The sequence below is a fragment of the Oncorhynchus gorbuscha genome, linkage group LG11 (genome assembly GCF_021184085.1).
Source record: "Oncorhynchus gorbuscha isolate QuinsamMale2020 ecotype Even-year linkage group LG11, OgorEven_v1.0, whole genome shotgun sequence".
Taxonomy (NCBI): Eukaryota; Metazoa; Chordata; class Actinopteri; order Salmoniformes; family Salmonidae; genus Oncorhynchus; species Oncorhynchus gorbuscha.
The window spans coordinates 74,851,972-74,865,054 of record NC_060183.1 but is presented as its reverse complement, the minus strand read 5'-3'; the positions used below and the strand labels follow the sequence as shown (position 1 = coordinate 74,865,054).

The 13,083-nt window shown below is 43.8% G+C and overlaps 1 protein-coding gene across 3 annotated transcripts in view; it reads left to right on the top strand.

Moving 5' to 3' along the window:
* Window positions 1–13,083, top strand: part of slc12a2 (solute carrier family 12 member 2) — a 70,591-nt gene that overhangs the window by 35,175 nt on the left and 22,333 nt on the right. For all 3 annotated transcript variants that reach the window (XM_046290488.1, XM_046290486.1, XM_046290487.1), the window contains exons 2-13: window positions 968–1,087; window positions 3,845–3,920; window positions 4,352–4,447; window positions 8,210–8,349; window positions 9,346–9,456; window positions 9,715–9,823; window positions 10,164–10,291; window positions 10,458–10,542; window positions 10,621–10,787; window positions 11,052–11,159; window positions 11,400–11,523; window positions 11,743–11,844. In XM_046290488.1, the coding sequence (XP_046146444.1) occupies window positions 968–1,087; window positions 3,845–3,920; window positions 4,352–4,447; window positions 8,210–8,349; window positions 9,346–9,456; window positions 9,715–9,823; window positions 10,164–10,291; window positions 10,458–10,542; window positions 10,621–10,787; window positions 11,052–11,159; window positions 11,400–11,523; window positions 11,743–11,844 (1,366 nt within the window). The remainder of the gene's footprint in view (window positions 1–967; window positions 1,088–3,844; window positions 3,921–4,351; window positions 4,448–8,209; window positions 8,350–9,345; window positions 9,457–9,714; window positions 9,824–10,163; window positions 10,292–10,457; window positions 10,543–10,620; window positions 10,788–11,051; window positions 11,160–11,399; window positions 11,524–11,742; window positions 11,845–13,083) is intronic.

Here is a 13,083-nt window from a genome sequence, read left to right as displayed (position 1 = left end):
CACGTCGGCCAGACCTCATCTCCTGTTCCTGTGTCAATCTTCCTGAAATGGAGACTGCGGACCCGTGTCTGGCCCTCTCTGGGCCTGAGTGGTGTATCGAACGCTGGCAGAACATCAATACCCATTCGTGCGCGCAGCCGGGTGGACGTTTGCATGCAGTCGATGGTTACTTATTTTTCCACACTGCCAGTGGCGACTGGGTTAATCACTATACATGTGTATATGTTGTTTGGGGTCAACTTTTGGTTCAGTGCCCGTAAAGCAGGAAGTCTAGGCTGATTTAAAAAATACAAATAAACATTTTTTTAAAGATCCGGTCTTCAAGCTTCCTCTTTTTCTGGGCCTTATTTCTGCCTTAATAGGTGGGGAGTACCAGGGACGGGATGTTGTAAAGGCCTTTGAATGCGTGGCTTCCTCTCCTGTGCTGTCCCTGGTGAGGGTGGGCTGGGGGGACTGCAGGCTGGGGGTGTCCTGGGCCACTTAGATGGAACAGCATGGGGCGGTGGGCACTGAGAGACCAACCCAGTGAGGCAGCCACCCACTTCACGGCATTGTCTTTGCAGGGATGCTTCCTGTGTTTGACCTTCTCCAGCCAATACAACCACAGATTTGTGTGTGTGTGTGTGTGTGTGTGTGTGTGTGTGTGTGTGTGTGTGTGTGTGTGTGTGTGTGTGTGTGTGTGTGTGTGTGTGTGTGTGTGTGTGTGTGTGTGTGTGTGTGTGTGTGTGTGTGTGTGTGTGTGTGTGTGTGTGTGTGTGTGTGTGTGTGTGCTGGGGAGTTTTCTCTGTCGGGATAAAGAGCAAAATAAGATCTTGTAGATTGTTCATAGAAATGAATGAACATGGGTGAACAACCGTTTAATTCAGAGATAATAGTATTCAGATGTGTGAACTTGCACATTTACTTCAATAAGGGTCTTTTTCCATTGTGTGCTGACCATAGCCTGTCTGTCTCGTTCTGTTTGCAGGAGCCGTTTGAGGATGGCTTCGCCAACGGGGATGAGCTCACCCCGGCCGAGGAGGCCGCAGCCAAGGAGGCGTCCGAGCCCAAGGGAGCAGTCAAGTTCGGATGGGTCAAAGGGGTTCTGGTGAGTAGTCAACCGACTCTCGTCTCTTTGACATCCTGAGAGCGTTGTCCCCCTGGTTACCTTTTTGTTATGTGACACCATCTGTGTGTGTCTCTCTCATTTATAGCAGACATTTTCATTCAAAGTGACTTACTGTAATGCTTGCATAAATGTTTTACGCCTGGGTGTCCCTGGACTTGTACCCACTACTATCCTGGCGTTGCAAGAGCCATGCTATAGCAATTGAGCTACAGAGGACCAATGTGAAATTTCTGCCTCTACAATTGGTACCTCATAAGCACTTCTCTTTTTAGTCCTGACATTGCAGGGAATGCAGTGTCCTCAAGTTATTCTTGAACACAATGTTCAATGGCATAGACCAGGGATAATCTAGATTCAGACGCGGGACAATGTTTTTGTTGAGCGAATGTTTGCACGGGGTGGGGGCGGAACATGAATGCTAATCATTTCTAGACTGCAAATTGACCGCAAGAAGCCCCCTCTCCCATTCAAAGTACAGAAAATTCCTCCCACAATTAGCCTCTGTAGTATAAAGTTCCCAGGTGGTTACTTAAACTTTATTTGGAATTCCGATCTCAATATGCACATATTATCATTGGACTATAAGAGTCCCGTGGCTGCCTCCCCCTTTTTGTGTGGGTGCTTATTTGTATTAGTTCCTATTGCAGTTAAAGAGGAACCTCAACAAGTGGTAGATTACATGAGCATGTCACCAAACAAACTGAGGTGTGTGTCGATCACACTCTACAGGATTCTAGCAAGAATTGCTTTTGCTGATTTGAATCCTTCCAGGTCTGTCCAGGCCATAGCATGTTTCTGAGACTAATGCACATGTGTCAAACCCATTCCAAGGAGGGTAGAGTGTTTTTCACTCCTCCCTTGTACTTGGTTTGATAAATTAAGGTCACTAATTAGTAAGGAACTCTCCTCACCATGGTTGTCTAGGGCTTAATTGAAAGGAAAAAAACAAAACCCAGCCAACATTAGGCCCTCCGTGGAATTAGTTTGACAGCCTTGCTCTAGTGTGAGCATCTGGCATGGTTGTAGCACAGTGTTTCCCAAACTTAGTCCTCGGAACCCCAAGGGTGCACACTTTGTTTTTTTTGTTTTTTGCCCTTGCTCAGCTGATTTCAAATAATTAAAACTTGATGATTAGTTGATTATTTTAATTAGCTTTGTAGTGTTAGGGGAAGAAAAAAGAAAAAACGTGCACTTCTGTGGTCCCCAGGACCGAGTTTGGGGAAACATTGTTGTAGCTACTTGTCAGTGCATAGTTTTCTAAATCTACAGTGCTTTTAACTAAATCCTCAATTTTCAACTCTACTGATAATTTTGTCACAGACTGAGTTAAGAATCAAAAGTGTCTACTCTGGTCTTGGCACCTGTGCTCTAGCCAACAGCTTGCAGATACAGTGCGGCTAGGCTCTTGGGGTGGCTAGTCTACATGATGAGTTTGTTATGGATATGATATTTTTTATTTGTCAAGCATCGAGCATCACGTCTCCGGAGTTAGACCCTCGAGCATCACGTCTCCGGAGTTAGACCCTCGAGCATCACGTCTCCGGAGTTAGACCCTCGAGCATCACGTCTCCGGAGTTAGACCCTCGAGCATCACGTCTCCGGAGTTAGACCCTCGAGCATCACGTCTCCGGAGTTAGACCCTCGAGCATCACGTCTCCGGAGTTAGACCCTCGAGCATCACGTCGCCGGAGTTAGACCCTTGATTATTTATTGGAAAGCAGCATCAAGCTCATCACCATGCATTTTCACCACCCTTTGATGTTCATCATAATGTATTTAATCTATAGGCTAATGAACTGCATGCTTTCCCGAGCAGTAGTGGGAGGACCACACACCATGTTATTGCATGACTCCAAGTTTACTTCGAAATAACAGTTATTATATCAATATTTGCACATAAGTGACTTTTCCACTGCCATTTCCCACATAATTAATTTTACAGACAAAAAAAGATCCCACAATGTCGAACAAACAAATTGTTCGGCATTTATAAAAGTACACAAAACTTCCTGTTTCCATCACTGCTGTCATTATTTTTTTTTATTAGGTCTTTACTGTGGATGGAAACATGGTCAATGATTTTTATTTGAAATGGATTAAACTGTGGTAGATATTAATGAATGTTCTTAGAGGTTGACAGTGATTTGAATAGGCTAGTTATTTCATTTTTAACTTGCATCAGCCTTGGCCAGGCTTAGTCGGGCAGCCAACATTTATTTTAGCATGTCATATCAACATTTTAATATCATGTATTTCATTGTTGTCCAAAGTTTCCCAATTTATATCAGGACTTTAATCCCTGTTTGAACCGTTCTTCTGACCTTAAATTGCAAGCTTGGTGCTTGTAGCAATTTTGACTAGACAAGTAGATGCCAAGGCGGAACTGCTGCTTTCACTAGGTTTGGAATCTTGCCCTTTAACATTCGGTTCAAACCTTGATTGAATCCTCATCAGAGTCTTTCAAAAGTTAAGCCTATCTATCTGGATTTTGCCTATCGGGTAGGGTTAAATGCATAGAAATCATTGACTTGAATTGTACTCCCGTTCTTTTCAATGTATTTCAATGCATTTAATTCTATCCGATAACTTGAAAAGCTGGGCCCCGGGTCTTGGACATCTAATCAGTGGATACCCACCGGCAATGTTTCAAGACCAGGTTATTGGAAACCTCTCTGCTGAGTGAAGTGTTCACGTTACTTGTCATGCGTCCTAACTGCCACCCCTTCCTCTGTGCAGGTGCGCTGCATGTTGAACATTTGGGGCGTGATGCTCTTCATCCGCATGTCATGGATCGTGGGACAGGCGGGAATTGGTAAGACACCCTGGAGTTGAGCTTTGGGAGTCTATGTGAATGACTTTTTAAAATGGTTTTTAATTAATAAATAAATAAAAAATAGTTTTATTCACACACGACCTCATCCCAAACCCCCACCTTCCCAACCATCCCTCCTCCCCTCACCTCTCAACCATTCACCGTCCAGGTGTGAAATGTTGCCACACGGCGACATATGCAGTCAACTGTCACGCACTAGCTTGTTTTTCTAGCGGCGCCGCTACTATTCACAGGTCTTCTCAGAATGTGTGAATGCCAGGAGAGGTAGAGCGAGAGAGGGGAAAGCCTCAACAAGCAGATAATTGGCTGCTCATTATTGCAGTTATTTGCCTCTTAGAAGTTTGTAGAAATGTTAATGCTGATATTTGTATTTGTTTTGTTAATCAACCATGAACTCTTTTCTTTCACAGTTCTCTCCTGTGTGATCGTTCTCATGGCAACAGTTGTGACCACCATCACCGGCCTTTCGACCTCAGCGATTGCGACCAACGGCTTTGTACGAGGAGGTATGAACACTTGCATATTTAAAGTGTGTTTCCAAAGAACCCCCAAGGACTCCCAGTTCTTCCAAGCCTAATCTCTACTATAAGACTAGTTAGTTGCCATGTTCATCCCTCTATGAAACCATAAAATGCATGAGTAAATCAACATGGATCGCTAATGTATCATGAAATGTAGTAGTATCTGTGTAACGGAAGCCTCGTTCTCTGATGGTGTAATAAATCTGACACTCCAGGTATAGTCATTGCAGTGCAGGCAAGTATAACTCACTCTGGCTTCAGGATGCAGTCCTGAAGTCCGGGTGCCCTGGGGTGAGTTGAGCTGGCCTATGTATCTTACCTCCGCTAAATGTCCACCTGATACAGCTGTGAGGTTTAGCCAGCAGCAGACCACCCTGCATCCCACCGCTGGCTTGCTTCTGAAGCTAGGCAGGGTTGGTCCTGGTTGCTCCCTAGATGGGAGACCAGATGCTGCTGGAAGTGGTGTAGGAGGCACTCTTTCCTTTGGTCTAAAAAAAGATCCCAATGCCCCAGGGCAGGGATTGGGGACATTGCCCTGTGTAGGGTGCCTTCTTTCGGATGAGACGTTAAACAGGTGTCCTGACTCTGTGGTCACTAAAGATCCCATGGCGCTTATTGTAAGATCCCATGGTGCTTATGGCAAAATTCCCAATCTGTCCCTCATACCATCATGGCCACCTAATCATCCCCAGTTTACAATTGGCTCAATCATCTCCCCTCTCCCCTATAACTATTCCCCAGGTTGTTGCTGTAAATGAGAATGTGTTCTCAGTCAACTTACCTGGTAAAATAAGGGTAAAATAAATAAAAATAAAGAGCAGAAACAACTACGAATAGTGGCGTGCGAGTGTGCCTCTGCATCATTAGCACATGCTTTAGTCAAGACAACATATAGGTGATTCGGTTAGTATTGGTCCATTTTCATAGCTGGTAATAGTTGTGAATGGAAGTCCAGAAGTTGTTGTTTTCCTTCAATTTGTTACATCCCGAGGAAGCTGATTTTCTCTCTTTAATTATCAGCTCAAATTTCTGCCCCTCGGAAGTCAAGGACAACTTCACTGTACATTTTCCTTAACATCCAAAACCATTGGGTTTTAATGAACTCCCTCCTTCCCCGGGCCCTAGATATGCCATCGCCTCCACTCTCTAATCTCTTTACCTTGAGGAAGGTCAGGATATTGCAAACAACAGGAGCCTGACTGAGTGCCTTTGCCAGATTTAATAATGACTTGCCTGATGACTCGCTGATTTCTCTTTCGCTAGAATTCTGATGCAAATCACTTCTCTCGTCCAATCATATCATAGTCCTCCAGTCAAGTTATGCACATCTACCGGAGTGTGTCAGAGCATGCGTCAAATGTATATAAGTACAGAAAGTTTTTCTTTTCCAAGCCCACTCCATGTGAATTCCTCACTTTGATGAGAAACCATTAACAGAGGATAAAGAAAACGTGGAGTGGCTTTAATTGGGTGTATGGAACGTTCTGGCCCGGTGTTGCCTAGTGTAATCGGAGCTCACCAAGCGTTCATCAGTGGGCTTATTGGGAGGTCATGGGAAGGGCACCACACCGTTATTCTGCCTCTCCCACCCCACCTGGCCGATGTTCATCAGCGTAGACTTAATTAATGTCTGTTGCTAATGGCCACAAGTCTTTCTTTGATCATCTCCGGTGACTCAGTAGCTCTTCAGGTGTCGATGGCTGCAGGTGTGTTGTTGCCTTTAATCTTCAAAGCAAACATTTGATAGCTGTTATTGGTTCTGTCTTGAACAGAGAGCCCTTAGACATAATAATGTTATGGACTCATAACAAAAAACACAAACTCTTAATCAAAAAGCTCAAGGGCATGTTGTTAGAAACCAGGACTATAAGACTGTCATTGTTGCTATTACAGTCCAGCCAGTTTACTGTTTTTACCAGCTCTGTCTGACCTCTGCTCTTCTGAACATTCGACTAGCCACTGGTGCACAGAAATGAGACTCTCTCCAATAGATTAATACTGCAGCTCAATTTATATTCATTCAAGAGAGGGCTTGCCAACAATCTGCTCAGTGCTCAGGTTTGCAATCCTAATTCTACCCTCGTCTCTCATAATAATTGACTGATGAGTTGCTCAAGGTGGCATTATGCTGATTTACAGTACTGTTTTGTTCCCTTTTCTTGGCATGTTTGGATAAATTGGGCTGAGGGTTCCCACGCTACCCATAAACTTAACATTGAACTCCTCTCTGGAATCAATTCAAATATGCAACCTGCAGAGCAGTGGCCGGCTCACATGACATTTGCTTAGTCTCCTGCGTTTGGATATGGAATTAGGTGTCCTCTACAGGTGTGATTTTTACCAGCTGGACCTGGCTATCGTTTACTTCCCTCATCCACGGAAATGAAGATGTATTCTCTTAGGACCTCAATGAGATGTGCCCTGGTTCATTTGGAGTGGAATGAAATGATGGGGGGGAAACACTGGCCGCACATTGCTCCTAGTTTTCGCAGCATGAGGGGAAATTCAATAGTGTGTTTCTAAATCAGTGGTTCTCCCTCAAGTCACTGAGAGCTGGCAGAGAGGTCTGAATTGGATATTAGGATGCTGTATCTGTGAGGGCAAGGGAAAACCAAAGATTCCATTTTGTTTAAAATATCCTAGTGAGGAAACTATATCGTAGTAAAGGATATTGGTGTTTTCAGCGGGGTATTCCTCCTGGAGACCGCGTATTCGATTCATTCTCATAAGATTTCACGTCTACCACTGCCCGATTGTCTTTGGCATCAGGCAGCAAGGGAGGCTCCATATAGTGGCCGTTTTTGTTTAGAACAGCACAGTAACCATCAGCTCCTCCTCTGAATTGATTTCTTTCGAAGTAGGCTAATCCATTACCCTTGGGTGGAATGCTAAAACCTTTTTTCCCCCTTGGTAATATCTGTAACGTGTTCAAACATGAACGTCCCCCCTGCTGCTACTGCACTTGCTTTAGTAGGGTGAAGTTGGTGCACTGTGATGCAGTGAACTGAGTGTCAAGAGTAGATTGAAATCACATGCCTTTCGTAGGGTTTACTGTAATACTCCTAATCACAGCAACGTGTACGTTTCTAATCCCATCCAAACTAATCTTTCCAAGTATTCCAGTTATTCCCACATCTCCCTCCAAATGGTCTCTCAATATCAAAATGCCCCTTTCAAAAGGGCAAATCAAAATGTGCTCTCTGGAAAATGGTTTTGCAATTTGACTTTGATGCTAGAGTGTACTTGATTTAAGTGGAACGAAGAGAGCCAGCAAAAAAATCAAGCATGATCCCACATGAATTTCTCTACCTGCTCATGCCCTCAGAGATGAGTTGTTTTGGTTCCTGCCACTGGTGTATGTAGGAGCACCTGAAGTGCTCTCCAAAGCTGTCAGCAGAGACATGGCATAAAGAGAGCTCAACGAGGAACACTACTCAGCCTGTCGCACTACGAACTCATCTGGCAGCAAAATGAATTGACACATTTAATCTCCCATCTTGGAGCTACTCTACCATCTCCACTCTCATTTGAGCTGGTATGTTGGTTTGAGCGTGTCGTTGAGAGGAGTGTGCTGCACTGGAGCGAAGGTTTGACTGATGTAGGAAAATGCAATAGGCTAGCCTACATATGACAGTTATTTGATTAAACGATTTGTGTTTAACCTTTTTATGAGAGACATTAAATGAAACCCAGTTTTAAATGCTATGTCCATCTGGCCAACTGTCTGTCCATCTGTCTGTTTGTCAGGAGGGGCGTACTATTTGATATCAAGAAGTTTGGGCCCAGAGTTTGGCGGCTCCATCGGTTTGATCTTCGCCTTTGCTAACGCTGTGGCTGTCGCCATGTACGTGGTGGGCTTTGCCGAAACCGTTGTGGAGCTCCTTGCGGTAAGTCACTGAATCTTTCCCCATGTCGTCATCGACAGTTACGTTTCTTTCACTCTTTCAATACTTTCTTTTAGGTGTTTTTTAAATAGCTTTTTCTGGGGACATCTTTGGTTTTTACTCAAAGTTTTGCTGATTCATTTAGTCCATGTTGACCGAGCCTACAGTTTGGAGCATTGTTTCAACATCTGCAATAAGCCTAATCTAATTGGCCTTTGGTTCTCATGATGTTGTTCAATGTTTTATTCTTGGGTTGTTTGCATGGAGGACTGAAAACCCACGCTATTTTTAAGGGATGGCTCATGCAAAATTTGTAATAATGAGTCTTCTCCTTCCGAGGTCTCAAGTATTTTAACCAAGGATTGGTGCGGTACAATCATGGCCTATTGGTCACTCTTTAGTCACAGACGAGGGTAGTTGTTTTGCGCTTTGCTGATTGAAGCATGCCATTGGGATTGAAGTTTAATGTTCTCTGTTCATCAGACTTGAATTTGTTTTGTGTTTTAGAATTGCTCTAGTAAAATGAGGTTTGATGTTTTGGGCCTTTCTATAAGTGGTTGCTAAATGTACAGTACCAGTCAAAAGTTTGGACACCTACTTATTCAAGGGTTTTTATTTATTTTTTACTATTTTCTACATTGTGGAATCATAGTTTTGATGTCTTCGCTATTAAGTAACACATGGAATCATGTAGTAACCAAAAAAGTGTAAAACAAATCAAAATATATTTGAGATTCTTCAAAGCAGCCACCCTTTGCCTTGATGACAGCTTTGCACACTCTTGGCATTACTGTATGTTGCATTGTACATTCTATTTTGAGTTAAGAATGAAATTGTAAAGCTGTTGAAAATAACTTTAGCAAAATATTTGCACTGCTTTTTCAAATGGCCATTATCACAAAGTATCTGAACAGCGGAAAGCCAGGGATGAATTTGAGAGGATTTCTCCTACCTCTTGGCCTGACAGTGAAGTTGATATTCTCGTGTAATTTCTCACAGAGCGTGGATTGCATCATGACTGATGAAATCAATGACATCCGAATTGTCGGAACCATCACAGTCATCCTTCTCCTGGGTATCTCCGTGGCAGGAATGGAATGGGAGGCCAAGGTAAGATAACATACAACTATGTTTGATTGAATAGAGCTCTCAAACTACGACTATCTAGAACTTAAGGTGATATTGAACTACAACTTGTCTCTGATGTTGAGCCTCAAGTTGGTGGAATTCCTTCCAGACTGAGTGAATGCAGACATTGATGTGTGCTGTGCAGTTGGCTAGATTTAATGCATGTGACTAGTGCTAGTTGGAGTTGGGAGGTGTGGTGAAAGTCGAGCTAACCTGTCCATATGTTCATTCTGTCCACAGGCTCAGATTTTCCTGCTGGTTGTTCTGATCACGGCCATCTTTAACTACTTTATTGGCTCCTTCATCCCCCTCCAGTCCAAGGAGTCGCAGGGCTTCTTCGGCTACGACAGTACGGCGTCTTTGGTTCCCTTTACACAACACAAACTGACATGAATGTCAAACAAAATAGAAGACTGTCAAAGACTATTAGATTGACACACTAGCGGCGGTTGGATTGTGGACCTATAATGATTCTGAAGTCATGAGCACTGGCTAAAATTGTGCCAGAGATGTTTTTGCTGATATCACAAAATCAAACCAATTCGATTATTTGAAATTGACTTTGCGGCCTGATTCCCAGCTCTGAGATGGAGTCTGACTGTCCGAACATACACACTGCTTGCTTTGTCAGCATTCTCAGTTTTGCTTAACCCCCTCCCCTCTTTCTCTCCCCTCCCCCTCACTCTAAGGTGGGATTATGATGGAGAACATGGGTCCGGACTTCCGGGGCACAGAATCGTTTTTCTCAGTCTTTGCCATATTCTTCCCTGCAGCCACTGGCATTCTGGCCGGTGCCAACATCTCAGGAGACCTTTCTGTAAGACCCCCACGTCATTTAAAAAGACATCGCAAACAATCAAAAGACTAACCTCAATTCATATACAGTCAATGGAACTCCTATATTGTCTTGATTTAAACAACGTGTGTGTGTGACTTGATATAAAATCTATGTTGGAGACTTAATCATCTATTTATATTCACAGGACCCACAACTGGCCATCCCAAGGGGAACACTCTTGGCCATTCTTATCACCGGTATTGTCTACCTGGGTGTTGCAATTTCTACTGGTATGTGGTATTCGCCCCTAACAAGACCAAATAAATATAACAGAGACAAAGTTTGACATTTTGTATTTTTCATTAAAGGCTCATGCATCGTGAGAGACGCAACAGGAAACGACAATGACACTCGCAGCGCCCAGATCATGTCTAACTGCACCGACGCCGCCTGCAAGTTCGGCTATGACTTCTCCTCCTGCAAGAGTGACGACGGCCTGTACAACTGCAGATATGGACTCCAGAATGACTTCCAGGTATGTCTGATTGTGTGCCGTTTCCCACCTAGAACGCTAGCCATTTTGTAGCAATATCACAGTTGAGTAGTGTTAGGCTCTCATTCTCAGAGTAAAAAACTCTTAAGGACACTATGGAAGCTTAACCAATTTGAATTCTTCCCAGAGGGCCAATACAGCTGCATTTAGACAACATGTTTCCACCACAAGTATATAAACTCCAATTTATGCACTCCTCCTTCTCTCCAATCCTTACATCTAACCTTTCACGTGCTTTCTCTTCAGGTCATGAGCATCGTGTCTGGTTTCGGACCCATCATAACCGCCGGGATCTTCTCCGCCACTCTGTCCTCTGCCCTGGCGTCTCTGGTCAGCGCCCCCAAAGTATTCCAGGTAAGTCCCTAGACTACCCTCCCCAGATACCACTTCCCTCCTCTGTCCCTGCTAGTCAGTTTATGCTTATACTATCCATACTGTATGAAATACTAACAGTGTCATGTTAGTTACTGTCCCATAGACGCAGATAAAAGGCAAGATTGTGCTCTCGTATCCCAATGTTCCTTCGTCATCTAGGGTCCTATCAACTGATTAGTATAGCAGTGTCCAATTCCAATGATTTTGTTCCTTCTCCAGGCTTTATGCAAAGACAACATCTACCCTGGCCTGGAGATGTTTGCCAAGGGCTATGGCAAGAACAATGAGCCCCTCCGCGGCTACATTCTCACGTTTTGCATCGCTCTAGCCTTCATCCTTATTGGTACGTAGTACGCTATCCAGGTTTCTGCATCGAATGACAACACTGTTATTCACAATACGAAATTCTCTAGTGTGTATGTAGTGTGACATTCAGTGGTATAGTTCTGTCCTGTTTGGGACAGCCAATTACCTAAAGAGCACTATTGAATGTCTATGGACAGTTGCCAATGAACATATACAAAGTGTTAATCTAAACAGCCATGTTTTTGTTTCATTTTAGCTCAGTTGAACATTATCGCTCCCATCATCTCCAACTTCTTCCTGGCCTCCTATGCTCTCATCAACTTCTCTGTGTTCCACGCCTCTCTGGCCAACTCTCCAGGTAAGGCCTCTCTGGCCCACTCGCCAGGTAAGGCCTCTCTGGCCCACTCGCCAGGTAAGGCCTCTCTGGCCCACTCGCCAGGTAAGGCCTCTGGCCCACTCGCCAGGTAAGGCCTCTCTGGCCCACTCGCCAGGTAAGGCCTCTCTGGCCCACTCGCCAGGTAAGGCCTCTCTGGCCCACTCGCCAGGTAAGGCCTCTCTGGCCCACTCGCCAGGTAAGGCCTCTCTGGCCCACTCGCCAGGTAAGGCCTCATTACCTGAGGAAAAGTTATATATGCAGGAAGACTGGAAGTTTATTACGACCAAAAAAACTGCCACAAAGGTCCTGACTATAGCCACAAATACAAATATGGTACTTTGCTGAAGAAACCTCCTAGATTTGCCAGTTAAAGGGGCAATCTGCAATTTTTGGACAGCTTTTTACCGAAACGGGTGGGAAGAACACTTTAAACGTTTCAACTGCTGATTTCCACTTTCAGAGTAAAGTCATGAGTCTTAACTTAAGTCATTGGTCACAAGTCCTTCTGGCTTAAATACTTGATTTAATAGGAAATGATAGGACTTCCACACTAATTATTTCCAGTACAAGGCATACAATAGTCTTCCCTTTAAACCACTTCAATGCAGTCATGCAATGGTGGCTCAAGATGTCGTTCCATTTACTGTAGAGGCTGGCCACATGGCGAAGACATCATACCCAGTGGAGTGTTTTTGTTGTTGTTATGTTCACTTTTAATGGCTCATCCAGGAATACCTTTTAAACAGATGTCAACTATAGAATTACAAATAACATTTGTTTACACTTCTACATCACTCCATGGAGGTCTTCTTAGAAGCTAGGCACAGCCTTTCTATGACGGCCTGTATAGGAACTGACAAATCATCTTGAAGGCAGACTCTTGACATTGTGGAGGGAGATAGGGCAGTCCTAACTCTGATTCTCAGTGAATAGGACTTGTTTAATATGCATGGCACCAGTGGTATGTTTTGCATAGAGTCTTATCAATCTGCCATTCCCAAATAACTCAGCTTAAGTAATGACATGCCTAAGTAATGACATGCCTATCTGAACATTTTCATATCCGGCGAGTTGTTTTATTAAATAACGGCTACTGTGATCTTTATCTTAGGAAAGTAGTTTGGAATCAATGGGAATGTCTCAATTACTCATAATACACATGCAATATTATGCAATTGATACTGTACTTGGCTGAAAACAATACTGCTGAAAAGCAGCTTG